At 43.1% G+C, this 24,582-nt stretch overlaps 1 protein-coding gene across 1 annotated transcript; it reads left to right on the top strand.

The window, feature by feature from the left end:
- The first annotated feature begins 12,306 nt into the window (after window positions 1-12,306).
- Window positions 12,307-17,981, top strand: LOC131561642 (vertebrate ancient opsin-like). The gene is made up of 5 exons (XM_058811009.1): window positions 12,307-12,667; window positions 13,209-13,419; window positions 14,023-14,140; window positions 16,363-16,602; window positions 17,751-17,981. Exons 1-5 carry the CDS (start codon window positions 12,307-12,309, stop codon window positions 17,979-17,981), a joined length of 1,161 nt encoding a protein of 386 aa, XP_058666992.1.
- Window positions 17,982-24,582: the final 6,601 nt, after the last annotated feature.

Here is a 24,582-nt window from a genome sequence, read left to right on the forward strand (position 1 = left end):
ATCGGCCCTTCCGGAGAGTCGTGGCTTCGGCCGGGGATCGGGGACCGCCCGTCCCGGGCAGCAGGTGCGGGCGCGCCGCCAGCCCGCGGCTCGGCTCGGGCTCTGCCGGCCCGCGTCTCTCCGGGGCGCGGACCGCCGGGTTTGCTCGCGTCCCGCCGCTCTGCCTGCCCCAGCGCGGTGCTGGGGGCCGGCAGCGCCTCTGCCCGCCGGGCCCGCAGATCTTGCGACTCTGAGTGCCGACCCCGCGGCGCTGGGCGGCTCGGCTCGGCTCGGCTAACGAGAGGGGCACCTTCGGCTGAGGGAGACACGGGCAGCCGGCAGCCGCTGCCGCGCCGAGACGCCGCTTTCTTGCGTGGGACCGATGGAGCAAGGTAAGCGTGGGGCCTCCGCCATCCACGCTGCGCCCGGGCGAGACCGACCCCCGTCCGCCCCTGACGGGTACGCTCGCCGCCGGGCTGCCGTGCCGCCGGGAGCCGAGGGCCGTGGCGCAGCGCAGCGTCCTCCCGCGCCGCTGCCGCCTGCTCCCCGGGACATCCGAGAGTGTCCGTGTCCGTGTCCGTGTCCCGCCGCCGCCAGGAGCGCGCAAAACTCGCGGCCTCCAGACCGCGGTGGACGGTGGCCCTGCAGGGGGCTGCTACCTCGGGACCCTCGCCCATCGGCGTACGGGTCCCGGGGCAGAGCCAAAGCCTCCCGCTCCATCTAAAGCCGCCCTCGGAGTCCGGTAGCCAGTTTGTGTGTTATAAGCGACACTTGTTGCATATTAGTGGTGCGTTTGTCCATTTCACTGACTTTCCTGAAATCTCATACCCTCGTTTTTCCACGTGAAAATATGTGAGGTTTATTTCTGTAGACCCCGTGGAGTGATAAAGAGTGATAAATCTACTTTTGCGCCTGTTCTTCCGATGAGGTGTGGCACCGAAAGAGGAGACCACGGGTAGGCATCCCTTGGTGTCTCCGCTCCCCACTCGCGGGCTGCCCGCGAATCCTCTTTCCGCCCCGCCGCTTCCTCTCCCCGGTGCTGTTGGGTCCCAGGCTCTGCCAGGCTGCTCCGGGGCCAAGGACTCCCCCTTAAGCAAACCCCGCTCCGGGTGCAAAGCTCGTTCCCCTCGGAGACGTCGCAGTGGCCGGGCAGTCCTCGGGGAGGCTGCACCGGCCGCTACGCGCGCCCTGGCCCCGGCCCAGGCCCCGGACATCTGACCGCTCGCCCCCGGGCTCGGCGCAGCGCCCGCATCACGCCCGGCAGCCTCTCGGAGTGGTGGTCCCGGTAAAATAAGTCGGGCATACGGTTCCGAAGAGTCAGCGGCTCGTCGGCTGCCGGAGCCCTCGCTTTCTCCGGTGCTTCCTGTGGCCGAGCAGAAGTTACTGATGGAGGGCTTACCCGAGCAGATATAAACCAGCTCGAGGCATTTGTGACGGCCAGTGCGGGCGCGTTCCCGGGTTAGTCCGGCAGCGCTGCAGCTCGTCCCGTCGGGTGGACACGCCACCGGCACCGCTCGTGTCGCCGCTTTCGGAACGTTCATTTCGGCGGAGGAGAGCAGGGCCGGGCCCCGGGCAGCGCGGTCACCGGTCCGGGCCCCCGCGCGCTGCCCCGCGCCCCGGGCCCGGCCTCCGCCGCCGCGCCCCGCCGGCGCCCCCTGCCGGCAGCGGGCCGCTGCACCGAGCGGGCCCGGTCCCGTTCCCCCCGCCGGACCCCGCCTCGTTTCCCCCCGCCGGACCCGGTCCCGTTCCCCCCGCCGGACCCCGCCTCGTTTCCCCCCGCCGGGCCCGGTCCCGTTCCCCCCGCCGGGCCCGTTTCCCCGCCGGTCCCGTTTCCCCGCTGGGCCCGGTCCCGTTCCCCCCGGCGGGCCCGGTCCCTTTCCCCCCGCCGGGCCCGGTCCCGTTTCCCCGCCGGGCCCGGTCCCGTTCCCCCCGCCGGGCCCGGTCCCTTTCCCCCCGCCGGGCCCGGTCCCGTTTCCCCGCTGGGCCCGGTCCCTTTCCCCCCGCCGGGCCCGGTCCCGTTTCCCCGCTGGGCCCGGTCCCGTTCCCCCCGCCGGTCCCGTTTCCCGCCGGGCCCGCTGCCGCCGCTGCTCTCCGTGCCGGGTGTGCTGTGGCGGGGCGGGCCGGGGTGAGGCTCCCGGACCGACACCGGCGCCGGGGCTCGGGGAGCTCGCGCGGGGGCTGCGGCGCTGTCCCGGTGTCCCGGCGCAGCCCCGGAGCCGTGGCGGCGAGAGCCGCGGCACTGGCGCTCGGCGCGTGGTTACGGGCAGGGCAAAGCACGAATTGCCGCCGTCTGATGTTAACGATCGTTTTGCTGTGCCCGACATCAGTAACATTTCTTGGAAATGACGTAGAAACAAAACTGACATCAGTGACATCAAATTCGTCTGGGACTTACGCATTCCAGCATACGAAAAGAGGAGTATTGCAGGAAGTGAACCAGAATTAAATTCTACTGTACAAATAGCTTCAGAAAAGTTTTGTTTAACCTGCTTTTTTGGTGTGTTTTTTTTTTTGTGTTTGGTTTTTTGTTTTTGTTTTTGTTGTTATGCATACAGCCAATGTGCCTTTTCTTGTAGTTTCTGTGCAGCTGAAAATGTCTGAGAGCTTGTGGACTAGAAGAAAATAAGTCACTAATAGATCCCCCCACTGTATTATATATTATTCCAAAGTGCAGATGTAAAGTCCATGTAGAAACAGAATGATTGAGGAAGCCAGAGCTCAGAGCAGCTCGCCTCACAGGTTTCCTTTCCTGAGTTATTCTGCGGCTAATGGAGGTGCCAGGAGGAGCAAGGGAAATTTTACTGTTGCACGGAGTTACATAGAGCAATAGTAGGAACAAGAGGAAAATCCATGTACTGGGCCTGTGATGATGCTCTCTGCCTGTGTTCCTGGCAGTAAGGATGCTTATCTAAAAGACATCCTTGTGTTTAAAAATAGGGAGTATTTTTGCCTAATAATGTAGTCATTAGAAAACAAAGTCATTTTAGACTAAATTATCTCTGTTGAAACATCTACATGGGATGATGTATGTTCTGAGAAAGGCCATATTTAATATTTTCCATTATGAACCTTGGTACGAAGGGTAGGAATCTGCTAATGGTGCAGAGCTGAGTGTTCATAGTCTAGAGCAGGAGCAAGAGAAACTGGGTGACATTGAGAACAGTGTGACAGAAATGTGAAGAAATGTAAAAATTTTATTTCTAACTGATGTCTTTCTGGGAAGCCAGTTAACTTCAGCTACCAAGCACAAAGATGAGACTGCTTTTTAGTGCTTCTAGAAAGAACAAAAACAAAAGGCTCAGTATGTGTTGTATCTTGTGACTCCCTAAGGTTTTAATCTCTTTATTGGGGTGGAGGGAAAGCTATATGTATAGATCGTTTCAAAATAACTTATTCCTGCTGAAGACTAGAGTGAGATTTTAGAAGTATTATGAGGAAGTTTTCAGTGCCTCTGTGTGAATTGGTATACTTTGGATTTTAAGCCACAAGTTTTGAAGCTCTGGCAAACATGAATTAGGTTTAAGGAAAGCTTCTGATGCTATAATCACCAATCATTACTGTAAATATTGATAGAAAGTAGCATGAATATAGTTTTATACATATTTTTAGGGCAAAAAATGAAACAGTATTTTTGTAGGTGAAACTTCTGAGATATCTAAAATAAGCAGTTATTAGCATTAGTTTTGTTCTCTGTTGTGTATCTTGACAGGCACACTTAACAACCATATGGTGGGCAGGGTGGGGATGGTTTTTTGGCTTAACGTCCTTATCAAAATGTAGGGCTTTTCTTACCCCAGTTGACCTAGGAGTCAGTTTATGGTGGACTGAATTTTTGGTGCAGTTTTCAGCAGATCACTGGTATTACTGAGATTCCCAGGACTTTGATTTTTTTACCCCTCTTTCTGGGGAAACCCTGGTTTACCTGTCCCTTCTCTTCTGCCAGTGGCTTAGATGGTTGTTAGTATTAAGAGCATTAAGCTTTTAGACTGTGTTAAACTTAGTGTCCACCCACCAACCCTTTCCCACTTCCCTTGTTCCTCCAATGCTGTCCTGCTTGTCTCCACTCTAATAGTTTGTCCTTTTAATGAGAGAAGGCTACAAATTATTCTTTCTAAGTAAGATAAGCCCTTGTGAGCTCTATTTTATCTAACCGAGACTGGGAAGTCATTTGGCCTTATTTGTATTAAACAGATGTATGTACTTTACCGCAAGTCATTAGTGCTATAAAGAGACTGCCTTCCTATTGATGGGGGAACTCAGAAGTTGCCAACAAATAAAGAGTGTGCTTACAAGCACTATTGATTCTCTGTGAGCCACAGAGAATTGTTTTGTTAGTAAAACTCTTCCTGAATATGGGAGAATAAGAAAAAAGACAAGGATTACTGAAAGCAGAGAGGACTGGGGTACGACTTGGGATGAGAACCTTATGTTGTTTTTCTTTGAAGGGTACAGTCTGTAAAGACAGGTGACCAAAATGTGACAGCAATTTCTCTGGCCATCCTCAGCAATCTCAAAGGCAATCCTTAGAAAACTGAAGGGCTAGCACAGCACTTCCTATGGCACATGATTTCAGAATGATCAGAGAGTTCCCCAAATCATCCTGAAAGAAAATGAAAGTATCATTTGCATAGGAAATGAAAGACTGGTGCGATTCAAATTCCTTTTGTCCTGTCTGGGTTTAGCAACAGTTTGAAAATGCTTCTCTGAGCTGTTTGGGGAATATTTCAGCATATGCTGTTGGGCAGCTATGAGGAGCCAATTCAGGAGCAAGTAAGAAGAGGAGCAGTGTGGTTCTGAGCTGTAGGACAGCAGAGTCCATTTACTGGAAGTTGGAAAACCTGTGGATTACTCAAATTTATGATGCTTGCACTGTCTTGTGTGTTCTTCCATATTCACAGAGCTTGCTAGAAATAAATATTATATACATAGCTGTTTTCCAAGACAGGTAACAGGACAGAACTGGATGGACAGCAGGATAAAGCTACGGCACAGTGGTGTTCTCTGTGGAGCCATGTTCAGTGGTAGGATTTCCATCATCTTCAGTGCACATATTCTAGGATGTAATTTATATTTTTAAGCTCACAGGCTATTCCTTTAAGAGTATCTCAAAAGAATAACAAATTAAATTATTACTTCAGCTTTGACAAATCTTTTAAATGTGGTAAGTTAGAAGATTCTCCTGGTGATGTCCTGATCTTCCTCACTTTTTTTGAAGAAGACGTAAAACAGTGATAAATGATGGGCAAACATCAAGCATTTAGTGATACAAGAAAAAATATTGGAATTACCCTGACTGTGGAGCAGTAGATCAGCTAAATAATATCCAATTTTTATTGTTTCTCTTAGTAACAACAAAAAAGTATTATTAGACCGATGCACATTAAAGATATACTGTGTATTCAGGAAGCTGATTTCTTCAGACTAAAATTACTATGAATTCAAAATATTCTGTATGACTAATATTTCTTCAGACTAAAATGACAATATGAATTCAGAAAGTTTCAGGTTATATTACAAATGCATCATATACTGCATTCTTTATGTAATTTTCCTCATCATTAAGACATGCACAAATATATCTAAGAAAATTCTATGGTATCTGTGGGGGGTTTGGTTGGTTGATTGATTGTGGTTTGGACTCTGTTTTGGTTTATAAACACGTACCTCATATTTTGTTCCAAAAAGCTCTTACAGAATTCATTATGTCTTCTCTTAGGTTTTACCTTCTTTTTTAGATGTCTTTCCCTCTATTGTTTTTTTGTTCTTACATTCAGTGATGATGTTATTTAAGGGTTTTCTGGAGATTTGTTACAGGTATTCCACTGTATTTAAAAATTAAAGAATGCTTTTTAAATATCAGGGGTTGTCAAAACACTCAAGAAAATAACCCTTCTTGGGAACAAAACTGCTTATGCTGTGATTTGCCTTCCATATTCACCCAGTCTGCTAGAACTAGTATTATTTAGAGCTGTCTTTCTAGGGAAGAACAATAGACAGAATTGAATTTACACCACCTGAGGGCACTGTAATACTATTTGCTTTAATTTACAGGGCAGCTATTAAAGAGTAGTGTTTGAAACAGTCCCAATTTCTCTTCCTCTTATGATTACTATCAACTTCTAGGACAAGCATACCACTGAAATGAATCAATATCATTAATAAAGACGTGTTGTTGAAGGCAGGTATCTTGGAAAGAAGGTCAACCTTTTCTCATGTCACTAACATTTTTTCCTTGTACCCACTGTAGAATGATGGTAATTTGAAATACAATGCTATTATTATTTTAAATGATGTGTTACTGGTGTGGCAGTGATTGCTGTATAAAATGGTGGAATCGGTTGGATTTAGGTTGGAAAAGACTTGCAAGATCAGGGAGTCCCAATGCTAATTTGGACTGCAGGTCCAAGCACCCCTGCATTCTCCACTGAGCTGCACTCCTGGGCTGCACTTGTGGCTGTTTCCATTTGCTGTCTCTTGTCTGGGTGCAGAAAAGTGCAGAGCTGAAGTAAAAGCACCCAATGATTTTGCTGTGTCCATGTACTTACACTGCTTATTCCACCTAGCTAGAATCATAGAGTCCCTGACTGGTTTGGGTTGGAAGGGATCTCAAAGATCACCCAGTCCCAATGGCAGGGAGTGCCATGGGCAGGGACACCTTCCACTAGACCGAGGTTTATTTGAGAATATAAAAAAGTGAGAAATAGGAGCAGTAAAAACTCCCTACATGGACACTCGTGGCGTGGCTCATTTTCTCTGTCTTGCCAAGTTGACGTTCTCTTTCAGCGCTCTCTAAGCTGCCATCTCTCTCTTTTCTTTATTCTTTACTGTTTTTCTATCTGGTCTCCATTAATTTGATTTCACCATCTCGTTATTTTCCGTGCTGGTGCAGGAAGAGGATCTCAAGTGCAGTTTAGACAGGAAGGCCCCTGTGCAGGTCAGGAGCTTCTCTGCAGGCAGATGTGCTTGCAGAGGTCGCAGCTTTTAGCACTGCTCGCTCCTGAACCCTCCCGGTCTATATTCACTTGAAATCACATCCTGGAGCCTTTTTGTTCCCTTTATACAATGTGAAACACAGTGAAACCTTCATGTCAGAAACTAGATAGTATTTAGAATTTTGTTAGAATGATAACCAAGTGTGTTTCCACCAGAAAAATGCCTCAAAACTGTACTTTTTCAGTTTGGTCATTTCACCAATCTAGGAGTACATTCAGGATTAGTTCTATAGATAATATATTCTATAATGACCAATTTGACAGACATAAATAATACTTTTAATTTGTGTATGCTAATTGGATTAACAAGGGAATGATGCTGTTTGTTTTGCAGTTGAGGACAGAAGTGAATGAGCTCAACTGTGCTTTGCATAACAGGATTTTTTAGAACACAGTACAAAACAGAAAGTTGTGTCAGATAATGTAGTTCAAAAATATACTGGAATAACTCATTGAGAAATTGTCCCATATTAAAAAAAAATGAAAGTTAAAAAAGGATTTAAAATCTTCATTTAAAGACAACTCTACCTTTAAAAGGCATGGTATGTACCCTGTATTGGAGACAGATATATATAGATATATGGTTATTTAAGAGATCTTAGCTCTTCCAATAAAGCAATTCCAATAAAACAGAAAAAGACAAGGACATCCTCTGTAACTAGTCCTGTTGGTTTGTATGTCTTAACTTGTCTTTATAGATACTTCAGTATCTTGAAGCAGTGAGATTTTCCTTCCTTGAAATCTCATCAGTCCAATACATTACTTTATTACATTAAGGTCATCAATATCAAATATGCTTGAAATGTATTCCTGAAATCTGACCAGGAAGTTAGTTTTTGCTCTAGTGAGAGACTGAATTACTCTGGAGAGTATATGTGCTGTGTTTCACAGCAAGTGTTTATGAATGAAGCAGATGTTTAGGCAGTTTTATTTCTAACAGATTTTTTTTTATATGTGATATTAGCAAACACTTTCTAGTGATATTCTATCAGCATGGAATGTAACATTTTTTTCATATGTGCACTCTGTATGTGGAATCACAAGGCTTAACTTTACTTTCACAAATTCTAATGTGACTTTCTATCCTCTCACATGCCAAATGATCGAATACCTCTTTTTTTTTCTTTCTGGCATTAATCTTTGCTCATTTGACATCCAATTTGCCAAATTAATTATGACAGTAATCCTTTCTTCTGTGCTGTTGCTTCACTTTATTCCACACTATGTATTCAGGTTTTCTGAGGTCTTTCTTCTCCCCAGTGCCCCTTGTTTTGGTAATGAAAGACAGGATTTTTTTACACTGATTAAAATAATTTTGAATGGTTTAACATTCATTTTAGCTCAGATAATCTGAATTGCAAAATTTAAATGTATCTTGTAACCACTTATGCAGAATGTAAGGACTTTTTATTTGTTGATGACATAGAAAAACTCTGTATGAACTCACATTTGGAAGGAAAAAAACTACTAACAAGACCTGTCACTGGAACAGGGTTAAAAGACTAAGAAGCAGTACTTATAAGATGTCATGGAAAGAAGGGTTCAAAATTACCTTCTCAAAGGGAGAAAAAATCATGGAAAGATATTATAGTTGTTTCTTTCCAAAACCAAACATTTAGAAAATGTCTACTTCAATAGGAAAGATAATTAGAACGGCAAATTAGACATCTGTAAATGTGAAGAAGGCAGAAAACATAATGCATTTTGAAGATGAAACCCTTTTTTTTCTGTACAGACAATATTTCTCTTGAGGTACATATATCTTAATTTATCCACAGAATAGTAAGGCAGAGGGAGATGTGCTTAGTGCTTGCCTGTTGGTGCAGTTAATGCAGAAATACCTTACTCAGTGTGTGTATGCACAACCAGCAGAATGGAGGGGAGAGCCCTGTGCTGTCAAAGGTTCCTCTTACCAAGGGTTGCAAGCCCCCCTGTCCACCCTGGCCAGCTTCTAGCCACGACTGTGTTAGTGCCAACTCAGAGCTGTGAGAGCTGCTTGCTGGTCATTTATCAGGTTGCATAAGTGGTGAATTTTTTCCTTGCATAAAGAAGCTTACTTTGTGCTGGATCTCAGTGTTACCCTGACTGTTCTGACTCTTCTTCTCAGCCTGTGCTTTTTGCATTTCCCTATGATTATATAAGAAAACTATATACTGATGTTTACTTCTGGTAGAGAAGTTGACAAGATCAGGACAGCTATCTTTGCGCACTGCCTTCACTATGGCAAATTCAGAGTCACTCCACCCTGCATCCTTGCCTGAGAAAGCCTCATTCCCTCTCTCAGCACCTTTCCTTTGCTTTCCTCTCCAAAGCACTGAGTAACAGAGGTGTTGTGGGATTTCACACACAGGCTGCCTCAGGCAGTCTGACTTTATCTGCAGGATCTCTGCCTGTGCTCTGAAGCAGCCTGTGCAATTTCTGCTGGTTTGGATCTGAAGGACTGCTTAGCAAGCTTCTCTCTGCAGCGTGGCAGTGCTGGCTCTGCAGGCTGGTGGGCAGCTGTGTGCAGCTGTGTGGGCAGCTGTGTGCAGCTGTGTGTGCATCCCTCCAGGCTGATCCCTCTGCTGGGCCAGGAGGGAGTGCTGCAATGGCACAGCGCGAGGAAAAGGGGCTGGACTGGTCCTGCTGGGCATCCTCACCCCTTCTGTTAACCCCTGGTCCTGCTGGGCCCCGGTCCTGCTGTGCCTCCTCACCCCTTCTGTTAACCCCCGGTCCTGCTGGGCATCCTCACCCCTTCTGTTAACCCCCTGGTCCTGCTGGGCATCCTCACCCCTTCTGTTAACCCCCTGGTCCTGCTGGGCATCCTCACCCCTTCTGTTAACCCCCGGTCCTGCTGGGCATCCTCACCCCTTCTGTTAACCCCCGGTCCTGCTGGGCATCCTCACCCCTTCTGTTAACCCCTGGTCCTGCTGGGCCCCGGTCCTGCTGTGCCTCCTCACCCCTTCCCTTCACCCCTGGTCCTGCTGGGCATCCTCACCCCTTCTCTTCACCCCCTCTTTGCCCTGATTGAATGGGACTCACTTTCAGTGATAGAATTTAATGGCATTTGGATCAGTATAACCCTTCATTTATCGGACTGCAAGATATGGAAACTTTTTATTTGGGGCTGCAATAGATACTCTTGTTTAAAAAATTAACCCTGAACAATCTGAAGCATACAGGGACATAAATTTGTGGCATTTGAGCTGGGAATAAGAGAGTCACTGAACTGAGAAGTGATTGCTCTTTTTTCATGGAGCTTTGTATATGGTGAAGTGACGTATGGCTTGGTTTATACAGGACCTAAAACTCTCTTAGAGTAGTATCTCAGAACATTTTACTTTCTTCCCATAAATTCTCAACAATAAATGTTCCGTTTCAGTACAAATACAAAAATAAAATTTATTTGGTAAAACCTAATTCAGATGGGCAAGAAAGCAGATAAAAGATGTTATGCCATCAGAAAAATCCAATCACAGGCAATTATAAACTCCATTGACACTGGAGGAAAGAAATGTGGATGATTACTTCTGGTGCATCTCAAAAGGAAGTACTCTGGAAATATTTCGGTGTTCATTAAAGCACCTGCAAGTGTATTCAGTTTGCAGAAATGGAACTTATGTTCAGATCAGCCCTACTTGGGGAAACCATCTGCAGAGATACTGAAAGTAATTATTTACAGCGAGGGGAGAAGAAATAAAAAAGCCCCTTTAAGTTTTCAAATTTCAGATTGGTTTTTTCAAAGAGAGCAGAAAGAGATAGGAATATTTTATGTAGGCTCTTGAATACTCTTAATAATGTCCAAAATTGCTATTTAGAGCAGAAGCACATATTAAGTCATGCAGGATCAAGTGAGGGTCAGCTCTTAAAATCCATATTTGCAATTAACTTTCAGTAATGCCTCAATTCTTACTATTCTGTTAAATTCCATCAATTTAATCAGAGGTTGGATGACATGTTAAGCAACAAACGGACAAATTCTGCCAGCAAAATGAAACAGCACACACAGGTCTTCCTGTCAGCAATGTGCAGTCATGTCTTTTCACCAGCTACCTGCCTGGGCTACAGGAATTACGTTGGGTAAAGATAAATTCAGTTGTTGGTATGAAGCAAAAAACTTCACTGCTTTTGTTTCTGTTGATACCGAATTTCAGTTTTAGTACTGTAATTATATTTAGAAGGTTTTCAGAAAATTTTTCAATCACCAGCTGATCTAAGAAAACAAGACTACTCAGAAGCTGAGCTAAAAGTAATGCCTTTTGGGGCTAGAAATTGGCAGCAGAACTTCACTGAACATGACATGTATATAATGAGACCCCATGTGTATTGCACATATCACTACAGCCAGACGCAGGTTATCTTTACAACAGTCATCATAAAGGCCTCTGAGCAAGTGAAATATTTAGGACATTTATTTTCATTCATTGATTATCTGAGATTGTTAGATTGATTAAGAAAAAAATAACTGCTTTGCAAAGAGACAGTGGGATCTAATCTTGTGCAGCTGGAGGGAAGATGTCCCTAGGTCTGGTTTTGCTCCCTGTTGGTTCCATGTGTGGCCTTATCTGTTGGTTTCTGAAGTTTTGTAGAGAAAAGTTCATCCATGGAGAATTCTTTGGGAACCACCCGATGAAAAGGGTCAGTACAATGTCAAACATCCCATTATTTTGATCTCAACCCTTACAGTCGGCTTTCCCAAATTCCTGTAAGCTCTCTGGCTCACCAAGGACAACTCCGTCTCACCAGGCAGCCTTTCTTTTTAAAGTGATGGAAGTGTGGCAGGCTCCAAGCAGACACTGATGTTTAACCCAGGGCAGTGGGGCTGATCTGAGGGGTGTTTCAGCACTGATGTTTATCCCAGCAGAGTGGGGCTGAGCTGAGGGGTGTTTCAGCACTGATGTTTTTCCAGGGGAGCAGGGCTGAGCTGAGGGGTGTTTCAGCACTGATGTTTAACCCAGGGCAGTGGGGCTGAGCTGGGGGGTGTTTCAGCACTGATGTTTTTCCAGGGCAGTAGGGCTGATCTGAGGGGTGTTTCAGCACTGCTGGCTGCTGCAGGAGGAGGAATCTCACTGCAGATAAAGGCACAGCTGCACTGAGAGAGAGGCAGTGGGCAGAGAGGGACAGAAGCTGCTCTGAGAGATATTCTTGCTAATCCCTCTTCCCACTCTCACTCTGCAGCACTAAACTTTCCTCCAACTGAATCATTTTTCCTCAGTTATTATTGGAGAGCAGAAGGAGAGAGAGTTTGTTCGCTCTTCTGTTGGAAAGAGCAAACATCTCGTTTTAATCCTGAATATTATTTACAGGTTTGAAACTCCAATATTATATTATATTATTTTTGGTACTGAACGAAGTAATGGATGCATTCAGAGCATTTGAAAACGGGTCGCTCTGGCCCAGTTACTTTGCTCCTGCCAGATGGGATCCCTTCCGCCGTCCCTTGGACTCCATCCAGCCCTGGCAATTCAGGCTTCTGGCAGCAGCAATGTTATTGGTGACCTCCCTGTCACTTGCTGAGAACCTGGCTGTAATCCTGGTAACTTGTAAGTTCAAGCAATTGAGACAACCTGTCAATTATATTATAGTCAATTTGTCTGTGGCTGATTTCCTGGTCTCACTGACTGGTGGTACCATCAGCTTTTTAACAAATCTAAAAGGTTATTTTTTTATGGGATACTGGACTTGCGTGTTGGAAGGATTTGCTGTCACATTTTTCGGTAAGCTTGATTTTGTTTGTAGTTTTATGTTCTTTTTTTTCAACTTCCTTCAATGTATTCTACTGTAGCTTCCCAAGTCACTGACTTTGCATGCCTTTGAATTCACTGGTATTTTCCCCTGTTGCATGTATTCTGTAGTGGAGAGTGAAAAATATATCTCTCTATCCCTGTCATGTACATGGCCCGTTGCATGTGTAGCGATCATTGAATATGTTTCACAGAAGGAGGAAAAGCTTTCCAATAGAATAGCAGTGCTGTGGGGCTTACGGTAAAACTTGTGTTGATAGAAAAGGTGTCTGATGTTGTGGGTAGCCAAAGAGTGTAACTGGTTGCCCAGGGTTGTTGCAGAGTCTCCATCTCCAAAGATACTCAAAACCCAGCTGGACCTGGTCCTGAACAAGCTACTAGATGGTGGAGGGGGCGTGATGATCTCCAGAGATGCTTCTCAAAATAAGCAGCTCGGGGATGCTGTGGTTTGGGATGGTGTTTGCTGTTCAGGGGCGCACCCACGTTTGATGCTGACGGCGGTCTCTTGCTGCAGGCGTTGTAGCGCTCTGGTCCCTCGCTCTGCTGGCCTTTGAGCGGTTCGTTGTCATCTGCCGCCCCCTGAGAAACGCGCGCTTGAGCGGGAAGCACGCAGCTCTAGGAATTGTCTTTGTGTGGAGCTTTTCCTTCATTTGGACCATTCCACCAACAACTGGTTGGAGCAGTTACACCCCCAGTAAGATTGGAACTACTTGTGAGCCTAACTGGTAAGGCCACTCTCACAGAGTATGGTAAAAAAATGAAACTTGCAGTTCAGGATGCCTCAGGGCCAGGAATTTAAAGGAAAGGGTTAAAGATTATGTAAATCTCTGAAAAAAATCAGATATAAAGGAAGTTGTAATAAAACTGATCAAAATTCTCTGTGATCAGTTTCTAAGACAAAAATTTCTAAAGGGTGGAGCCTCCATATCTAATGAAAATAATCACTCTAGACCTTATGCTTTTTGTCAGGAGTCAAAGGACAAAGAGATGGATTTTTTTTTTAGAAGACTGGACAAAGACTGAGCCAGCTAGTCTGACCCCATAGCTGGCTCTGCTTGGAGCAGGATGTTGGACTACGTGTCCCCTCCCATGCAATGAGCCCCACAGATCCTCGGCACTGTCCCTACAGTTGTAGGATCCCCTCCAAGCCCCTGGGCAGGGAGATGGCCCAGGGCTCCATCTGGGGTATGACTACAGCTGCAAGGGGGCATGTTGAGTAAAAACATCTGACAAAAATGCTGGTGACATCTTTGAAAAGAAAGATTAATGTTCCAAGAAAATAATAAGAACGCGTAGTACACACAAAGGTTTTTTTTTATTTTATACAGGTACTCAGGAGCTTATGCTGACCGTACATACATTATTACGTTCTTCACCACCTGTTTTATAATACCCTTATTGGTGATTTTGGTATCCTATGGAAAACTGGTGCAGAAGTTAAAAAAGGTAAGAAGAAGCACCCACAAGTAACCTTTTAAAATGCATGTGCATGCAAAAGTTTGGAATTATTGTGTTTGATTTTCTATAAAGATCAGACATAAACAGGTCAGATCTGCAGGCAGCAAACATAGTCAATTACATCCCTTGTTATATAATTACCCTTACACACAGAAATTCATGCTACGGTTAGAAGTGATGTTTTAAAGTGTGGAGTTCACATCACTTGTCAGTACATCTCATTAGTCAAACATCATAAAAGTGAAAGAATGTCTACCTCATAAATAAGTAGAATGATCCAGTACTGCTTTATTCCCAATTATGCTTCCATTCAGTGATATTTCATAAGACTCAAACCAGGCAAATTAGGATGCTGCTTTAAATGACTGCAGTTGTAAATTTTAAGAGTGCTGCCTACTACTTAGTAATATTCTGAAAATAAGATGTAGCCTTTGCAAATAATGAAATGCTGTTTAATAAACAAAATATTAGATTGTCCAGGAATATTTAAAAGACTTAGAAATGCTTTTGAATTTTCTTTAATGGTTGTGTTTATCTGATCCAAAGGAGAAGCTGCAAAATGTGACAAAGACAACAGGCAAATTCCTATTTGGTCCAGGATTTGGGAACAAGATTTTGGGACAATATTGATATTTCTATTTACTGCAAAGCTCTGAAAAGCCAGTACCTGCAACACATTCTGCAACTCTATACTGAATTGACATATGATTATATCTCACAACTAAGGTAATTTCTAAGATCTGACTACAGAGAGGGATCCAAGCACCAGGACTGGTGACTTGGTGTTCCCAACCATCCCTCTTCGTGCATTTTGTTCCACACTTGTCACAGTGCAGGCTTGTTCCTGAGTGGAATAATCTGCCCTTAGTCCCAGTGACCCCAGCTTTACAATGCTAATTGTGGCTTTCGCTTCACCATCAAACTTGATGAAAGAAATTAATCTTTGGGAAAATAACAAATTAGCAATTTACAATAGAAGTAAATTATTATGGCAGTATTCCTTTGTATGGAAGATAAAGCACCGGCATGTTTTTCTTTATCAGTATTTAGAGAGAAAGGAAAAGCTATATGTGAAAAAAAGACCAGGCTGATATGAGACAAAGATGAAACCTTTGCAAGTGTAATACAGGAGATTGTGTTCCTTTTCCAGGGGATTGCAATTCTGCTGAAAGGGAGGCTGGGCTGCTCTCTGTGGAAGAACAGTATACATTAAAAAATGCTATAGAAATCTCATGTATTGGCAGAGTCTATCTTATGAGTACCAAACACAGCCTTTTTGATGCCTAATAACTTGCTGTTATTGTAGCAATTCTTTGTTGCTGTTGTTGTTATGTTTATATTTGGTAAAAACTGATGTGAATTGCAACTTTCTACAGAGGTGAGGACATTGCCCTTCCTAGGAGGTGCATCTCTACCTCTTTAAGCACAAACATTGAATTCTCTGTGTGCAGTTCAAAAGTATTAGGGAAAATGTCACCATAAAGTTCTAACATTACTGCAGGAATTAAAAGGCCATGTTATGCAAACAAATCTTATTTTATTAGAACGTAATATTGCAAGACCTGGCATCAGGTTTTTCTGGAGCCATACAGACTTATTAATTATTTCTCGTGTAAAATAACATTTCATAACAGCGCTATGTTTCGCTAAGTCATCAGAAACCAAACAGGGATGTTTCCAGAAGGACACTGTTTTACATCAGCTAATTTCTGTATGGACATCTGTGCTTAAGCTTCTTGCATGATTGCCGAGGACAAGAGGGAGAGTCTTCCTACTAAACGCCCCAATCCCACATAATTCAGATAGCATTAGACCACAAATGCTCTTCTGGGGAAAGCCATCAAGCAGCACTGAGCCAGAGGAGCCCCCGTGGTGTGAATCTGCCCCTCGGTGAGGCGGCTGCACGGTGCTGTCTGTGACGCTCGTGCCAGACCCAGCCGTCTGCAAAAGCTGCATGGGAGAGAAAGTGCTTGAGCTCAGCTCACTGTCTGCTCGTGACTCACCGTGATGTCCTTCTTTTTCACTTTGACAGTAGAAATAGACAGATACTTCAGCAAAGGAAAATTGCCTGCTGCTGGCAGATGGTGATTGGCGTCCCTCAGCACTAACTCGGGTCTCTCCTTCTAGCGCGGCGACCGCACAGCTCGCCAAAGTCGCTGCTTGGACACCTTGCTGCTGTTTTGCTAGAATCTTTTCTCTTTTCTTAAAAGGTGTCGGATGCACAAGGCAGGCTGGGAGCTACCAGGAGACCTGAAAGACAAGTGACTAGAATGGTTGTTTTTATGATCATTGCCTTTCTAATCTGCTGGATGCCGTACGCTGCCTTTTCTATCCTAGTCACTGCATATCCCTCCATTGAGCTGGATCCTCGTCTGGCAGCAATTCCGGCCTTCTTTTCCAAAACAGCTACCGTCTATAATCCAATTATTTATGTCTTTATGAACAAACAGGTACTGTATGCTCTCAGAGTGTCTCTAACACTCATATTTTGCTATTTTGTCTTGATTTATAATTAATTATTTCTACCTACCTATGTGTTTCCTAACAAGCATTACAATATCCAGCATTTAGAATGAAAAAAATAATCTGCCTGGTGGAAGTGTAAACCTCTGAGCATAATGGAAATATAAATGTTGGTAATTATTAGGTTTAGGAAAATATATTATAATATAATAAATATTAAAAAGGAAATATAAAAATATAAAAAATATTATAAAGGAAAATAAGCCCATAGGGAACATGAGTTACCTTCCTGTATGAAAATTATGTTCTCAAGACTGTCCCAATATATTTCAATAAGAACGCAACATCATTAAGTTGATCTTGAGGTGGGGCGCACATTTTCAAAGCTTGATTTTGTCTTGGGAAAATGAGGCATTTGTGGTTCATGTGCAGGGGGGAAAAGCATTGCACATGCCATTTAACAGGGAGCTTTTTTCTCAGGAATGAGGGCAGAGGATTGGATGCAGAAAAAAGGAATTGAATGGGGATGAACCAGAGTGCTGTGTGCTTACAGTGATAACAGGCACGATAATAAACATGGGCAGATTTCTGCAATGAATGCAGCAACTGAGAGTGGTGGAATTAAGCTCATAAATTAAATAAAGAAAAACAGTTAAGTGACTGTTGAATAAGAAATGTTGAATTTATTTATCCAGTCCTGCAGAGAGAACTATTGCTTATCTCACATCCTGTGGGCAGCACTCTGATCTCCCAAACCATGTAGATGTGTGCTACACTTTACCCTGTTTGTGGATGAGAACAGCAAAAACCCATCTTTGAATAGCCAGGAATTTAGTATATGAAAGCATGAGTCTAGAGAAATGACCAATCATGTCCATTAGATATGATTACCTAGAAGCAGAAAAGAAAAATTGTTTTCTAGATTAAGATTCGCTCTTTTCAGAACACAATGTTTAGGTTTAGAGTTCTTTGTGGCAGCATAGGCAAATCTATTTTATAGGGTTATTTCTTTATATTCCCAACTGATTCATGAGAGAATTTCCAAGACTTTTAGCTAATATGCAGATTGATTTGTAGAATTGTATTTACATTTCTTATGTGTTTTGACTGATCTCCCGTTTTTTTACCTTTTTAGTTCAGGCAGTGTCTGATTCAGTTGTTCAGCTGTAATGCCATAGGACCTGCAGAGTCCAACATGAATGTGACTTCAGAGAGAGCAGCGCTAACCCAGGACAGGAGAGGCAGCGAGATGGCCCCCATGGCAGCCCCCAGCACCATTTCTAAGAGGAAAACTGGAGATGGTCACAGAGGCCGACAACCTTTGGCTCTGTTGGCAGCTTCAGAAAACAGCATGTGTCCCATGTAGAGGGGGAGATGGGGTCATTAATGCAATGCTGCAGTGTATTTAACGGTTACAATCGCCTGATATAAGTCTGTGTTGTCCCACTGTGCTCCTGTGGACACGAGCTGCTGGGGTCCCGGGCTCCTCGGTGTGTGCAGGAGCTGCTTGGTCTGTGGGTGCAGGCAAACATGCAGCCATGCGGTGAGTGAGTCCCCCCTGCACTGCATTTCTCCTCCCAGCCCACAGCAGCTTGCAGCAGGTGGTGGCACCTGCTGCGTCTCTCCCTGCACTCCTTGAGTGCCTGTTTCTGCTCAGGTCACATCCTCACTGCTTTAATTGGGCTGCTGATTCCAGAATAAATTATTGACTTGTTCCTACACCTCTGCTTTCAGAAGCAAGGACTATTACACAAATACCGCTTCTGCAAACAGTGACAACGAATGGAAGTTGCCAGCTTTCTGTGTCTGTATTCCATCTCATATTTAATTCACACAACGAAGTGCAGCAATATATTTAGCTTTAGTGGAATGTCACTTGCACATGAAAAGCCAAACCAGGTTATGAGTGTAATAAAAACAGACTTCTGTTTTACAAAGTGTTTGGGATCATTGTATGAAATGTTGCTAAGAACTAAGCTTGTGCTAAGGCACATTGGAATTTTAATCCTTTATAAAATCCATCTTTAACTGAATGCATTTTAGGAGAAAAGGCAAAGGCTGACTGTATTTAAATGCTTTAGAATGGAAAACCATTATTTCTAGAGAAGACATTAGAACAATGCCAGCTGGAACAAATGTCGTTCCATAATGGTATAGAGAAGCTACACTAGTTCCACCTCTACAGGCCTTAGCTAAAGAAATGTGATATGGAATGAATCATCCATGATTCAGTTTTACTTCCAAAAAATAGAATTATTTTACACAGAATAGGTAAATTATGTTTCTATCAGATTTTTTTTCCCTGCTTTCTGTTAAGTTAATGTTGGAAAAACTACATTGCCTTGAAAGAGTGGGACTACCTGAGATACCTGGGGTCAAAGCTAGTCCCTGAGCAGTACCTTGCATGCCCTGATTTCATTTTGGGATGGTAAGAGCCAAAGAGAGGAGTTAGTCTATGAATAAAATAATGAGCTGAACATGTGAGAACTGACTGCAAAAGACTGTACAGTTTTCCTATTCATCTCACAAAATTTCATGAGGTGACTGCCTTTTAGAGTGTAATTTTGGCTTGAACTTTTGCAGGCCTCAATCTTAAGCACAAATGTTGATCCTTATTCTGACAGGCACATTCTTTAATCCTGTGTTATCTGTAGCAGAGCAATGAACAGATGTGTGTGCCTTTTTAAAATGCTTTGGAAATACTGCAAGATAGGAAGAATACGGTATTCCGTTATTAATTCTCTGCACTTTTCTGTGCTCATTAGCCCGTTAAAACAGCCAGATATGATTTGAAAGTGAAAATTCTTGCATTTAAGACTCAGATTTTTCTCTTTCAAGGATATATTGGCCTAGGTTAATCACAAGTTAATGGTATTACATATATTAAATCATGAAGAATTGGCAGAAGTGCTAGCGTTTAATTAAAAGCAACAGAATTATTTTATCTTTGGAGAAGGTGAGGATATGTAAAGTATAGCTCTGTAGTACAAAATAAAGCAACAAAAATTAAGTAATCGCAAAGAAAAAAGAAATGTAGAAACGCATTGAAATGATGTAAAAATATATGGAAAGCAGTAGAAAACAGCAAGCTGTCTCTATGACATGTAGCCATCTCTGATAGAAACAAGGAATAATAGACTCAATGGGTATTTTCATCTTAAAATGTCTTCAGTAATGCTTTTCAGGAGGAGGAGGATACCTTTTTCCCTACTTACTGATCAGAAAGTACATTTTAGAAAGTGTGGACACATTGTCATGGTGGGCCAACCAGAACAGCATCAGCCTGTGAGCAAAATATTGCAGGGCTCCCAGGAGCTGGCTGCTGTCTTTCGATGTAACATAATAAAACATTTTTTAGAACTACAAGCAAAACTAGGGGTCCAGAGTTGTGCACAGTGACTAAAGGGACACATTTTTGCAGTATGTGTTAGGAGCGCGACATGAACATTTTACTGTATACAAAAAGTAATTTAGGCAATGGATGGTTTTAAGACCTTAAGATTTCATTAATAAAAGATGCCAACACTGCCAAAGTCAGCTTGCTACACTTGATTGGGAGCTAATGAACAGCATCTTGTGTCCTTGAATTTTCATTTTGTCACCAAGAATGTGCCTAGAAATGACACTCTTTAAAAAATTTTGTAGCATTGTCTATTGTTTGCAAAACTAGCAATGTAACAGAACACCACTTTCTGCTTTGTGATCATTGCATTTTAATGATGTAACCTGGAGAAAGATATTGCCCTTCCAACAAATCTTCCATGATATAGGGGGATAATTGCTTTGTGGTTTTTTTTTTTAATGTCAGCAATACTTCATCAATCTACTTGTTTGTAATGGAAATAGGTTTTGGTTTTTTGTTTGTTTGTTTTTTAATATCATTTGATGGTTGCCAAAAGAGTTACTGTAGTGCTATGAGGTCGTGTTTGTTCCTTTGGGATAACAGTAAGAAAGGCACTGACACCGAAGTCTAGCTAAATGACTCACTGAGTAAAAACCTGAAATTATGGAAAAGATAACAGCAATCTCAGGACCCTTCTGGTGCTGGACAGCTCATGTTTCAGCATGAAATTAATCTCTCCTTTTAGGTCGTGACATGCTACCCAGGAGGAAGTATTCCTTGTTCTTGACATCTTTATAATACGTCCCAGCGAACAGAGTTACCCATCATGTGCCTGCACAATGCTGCACTTTCCAGTTGGCACAGCATGGTTGTCTCTCTCTAGGAGTGAGCCCACACAGGTGCATTTCCAAGGCAAGTGTATCCTGACATCAAGCCGATGAAGGGGCCTGTGGAGCTGAGGCCTCTGTTCAAACTCTGCTGAAATCACCATCTCCTCATTTCCGTGCCTGCTGCTGTGGCTCACCAGAGCTGCTCTGCATTCATAGTTGTGTCAGCTCTTTCTCGTGGAAAAACTAACACACAAATCTGTTGTTAAAGTTGTATATTCTTGAGAAAAAACCCTGAAAAAACAAGTGGATTTGGGCATGGGGGAAATATTCAAAATAGCTTTCAAAAATCATTTCAGTAAGAGATAAAAGGTTTGAGGTTTGAAAGTACATTGTCCAAGCTATTTTTCATAGCCTCAAATTTAAAGAAAGGATACATATAAAGGTCATAAGATCAGCTCACGTCATCATCCACTTGCAGGTATGATGGCGAAAGCTTAGGCACTGAATGTAGTGTTGGTGCACTTTACAAAATGTTCCTGTTCTTGCTTTGACAACAAACAGCACAGCTTCTCTGGGGATTCCTTACTGCTTTTGGAAGATACAAATGTCTTGACATACAGATTTTGTTTGTCCTAAAGCCACATGTACTGCAGAGCACTGCTGGAGGAGTTCTTGTTCAAAGTGCAATGGCATGGAGAAGGGCGGAGATTGTTATTGAAGATTGCTCTACCAGAAGTTCACCATAAACCAGATTATTCCATCATAGGCTGGATGCAGATTAGCTTCTAAATCATCTATTTGTATCACATTATAAACAGATAAATTAATGTAACATGATAAAGCTATTATAATTGCTCCTTTTGCAAATATTTTTGCCTTGTGTTTTGGGAAAAATGCACTTAACCACATATCTGAGTTTCTTTCGCTTTTGAGTGATAAGACCTTGCCCTTACCCACACTGAACCTTTATTGTCAAGGGCTCTAAAAGCAAAAATGCAACTATCAATCAAACCAAGTTTGAGAAACACATTTTTCTCTATTTCTGATTTTGGATGAAATATTAATTCCTGCCTTTTTTTTTTTTTTTTGTTTCCTGATTTCTCTTCCGTTCGTTTCTTCACTGTGTTCAGAACAACACCTCCAAAATAAAACACTTCTAATGTTCTCCTTCTGGTTGCTCTTACCTGCAGATCTGAAATCCCACTCAGAGGAGACTCCTTCCCCCAACAAATGCCCTTGCAAAGGAGAGAAGGGCTTGACAGTGAGGTGAGGTCTAAGCTTAAGCAGGCTCAGCATTCGCCGATGTTTAGAGTGTCCATGATGTTCCTCCACCACTATTCCAACCTGAGTGTTCCCACAGATATACACAGGACAGATATATTTTGACATATTTTTTCACAGTCTAGCTAGAGGAATAATATCCATATTATATGGCTAGAACATTTCTGTTTAATTATGACCTCAGTGAAACTGATTATCCAAGAAAACAGAGTCATGAACATTAACAATAATTCTCATCTCAATTATTAAGAAATATAATTTTAAATGATTGGTGAAGAGAAGATTCCTAGAAAATTTATTATAATGTTCTTTATTATAATACTTAGTATTATAGATTGTACTATTTTTTCTCTTTATTACATTATATTGAAGTCTCCTTTCCTATGTCACAAATAGTTAAAAATCTGTAAGAGAATTTAAGGGCCTTTCAGCAATTTGGCACACCAGTTTTATCTAACTATTATCTAGCTGCATCAAGATATTAATGTAGTCATCTCTCTTTAGTCTCAATGAATTACTATAAAAATGTCAAACAATTAGATTATATTGGCCAACACAGCCCTGTTTGATTGAGTACAGATGTAGGCCATGTGCCTAGAATCACACTGATGAAAAAGCAGAAGGGTTTGTGGAATTCCAGTGCAAATTTATTTCAACGTGGATCCCACTTCAGATTCTAATGCCATCTTGCAATACTAATAACAAAAAAATGCTAAATAGGTATTTAGATGAAATAGATGAAATAAAAGTCAGTGTCATTCAGGAGAAATACCAGTGAACTCTGTTAGAGGAGAAAAAACCGAAAACTATAAAACGAGCAAAGAAGCCAGTGTGCTGGTGCAGACACAGATACTGCCCAAGGACACAGATGTGACCATACCAAAGGAGCAAAACCAACATCTCCTTTGCTTACAGGAATAGCAGTGCTCAAATTCTGTTTCTGCTGGACCAGAAAATTTAGCACATGCTTTTGTGTCAGGAAGACAACCAGTGTACAGCAATACCTTGTTCCAAATGTCTCAGTGTTGGCTTCTGTGCTGTTCTGGTGGCCACTAGGACTGTGTGGACTTTTTCTGCTTACACAAACTGTGCATCCTGTGCACATGTGGGCCCACCAGGGAGTGGCAAGGGACAAATCCTTACAGATGAAATAGCTCTCTGTTACCTGGTGCCCACACACATAACATGTGAAGAAAAGCTAAAGTTATGCTGTTATAATTTAAAAGCTAGAAACAGCTTCTGTTCCATATATGATAAAAATTCGGAAGGCAGTGATGTCAGTGATATTTTGCTGCAGCAGACACACCATAAGAAACGCATGCTGGCAGTTTGCCTCCATGGTGAAATCTGCCTCAGCTGTTCCCACTCTGTGCCTGCACCTCTGTATCCACGGCTATCTGAGCTTCTTGAGCAGCAGTGGAGGAGAAAGCATGCACCTGTGTTCTTATCGACAGTGACAGGACTACTTGCTAATCATCAGAAAAAAATAATGCCCCAGAGAGGCTCAGATGCAGAATGACAAGGTAGGAACTCTATGTCAGTACCATGCATAACTTTGGTTAAACCACTGTCAGGTTTACCCAAAGTACAGGTGGTCATCTGCACACCTCAGCTGCAGTGGACTCCACACCCAGTTTCTGCTCTGTAACCCACCTCGAGTTCCAGGCTCATGTAAATTCTGAGGACATGACAGAACTGCAAATATTTCTGAAACCCATTCTTTGTTCCATCAGGTAATCTTAGTTAATTCTCTTCACTGGCGTATTGACAGGCAATTAATATTCTGAAGTGAAGACTGTTGGCCTGCTAATTTTGAAAATGCTACTATCATGTTCATGAAAGATCCCACATGCTCCCTATCACTGGCTGAGAAGTATTCCATCAATTTATCACCTGAGTACCAATCTGGGTCTTCCACCAACCAGTAAATATTTCAGGGCACATTAGGCATGCCTTCAATTTTAACTTGACCACATCCTTAAAACCCATGCTGATAACTATCTGTCACTATATCCACATGAAGACACTGCATTTGGAGACCTGAATTAATACCCAAAAAGGACTTTACGGGATGAGAGACTTCCTGGTGACTTCACAGTGATGAGCTGGTCCTTCATCCACATGCAAGAGAAGATTTATACTCATATAGGATGGTTGAATTCCCTCTGATACCCTATTTTGGGAGAGCTTCCAGATCAGACAGTAACAAAGCACAGGCTGGAAGGCTTAGAAGGTTGTAAAACCACAAAATTAGTGTTCAAACTCAAGATGAATGGTCTTAAATAATGATGGGAATGATGTGTACACCACACTGAAACCTGCTCTGATTTCCCTGCCCATGAACACCTGCAGCAGCAGCAGCAGCTGCTCCATCGTGGTGCCTGCTCCACTGCATCCCTGGCAGAGCAGGGACAGCAGCACCAGCCACAGCAGCTCTGCAGAGAGGGACGCACATGTGCCATGAAATCCTTGAATCACTGCTTAGGGAAGGATAATTTTAAAGAGGTTAAGCC

The sequence above is a fragment of the Ammospiza caudacuta genome, chromosome 9, assembly GCF_027887145.1.
Source record: "Ammospiza caudacuta isolate bAmmCau1 chromosome 9, bAmmCau1.pri, whole genome shotgun sequence".
Taxonomy (NCBI): Eukaryota; Metazoa; Chordata; class Aves; order Passeriformes; family Passerellidae; genus Ammospiza; species Ammospiza caudacuta.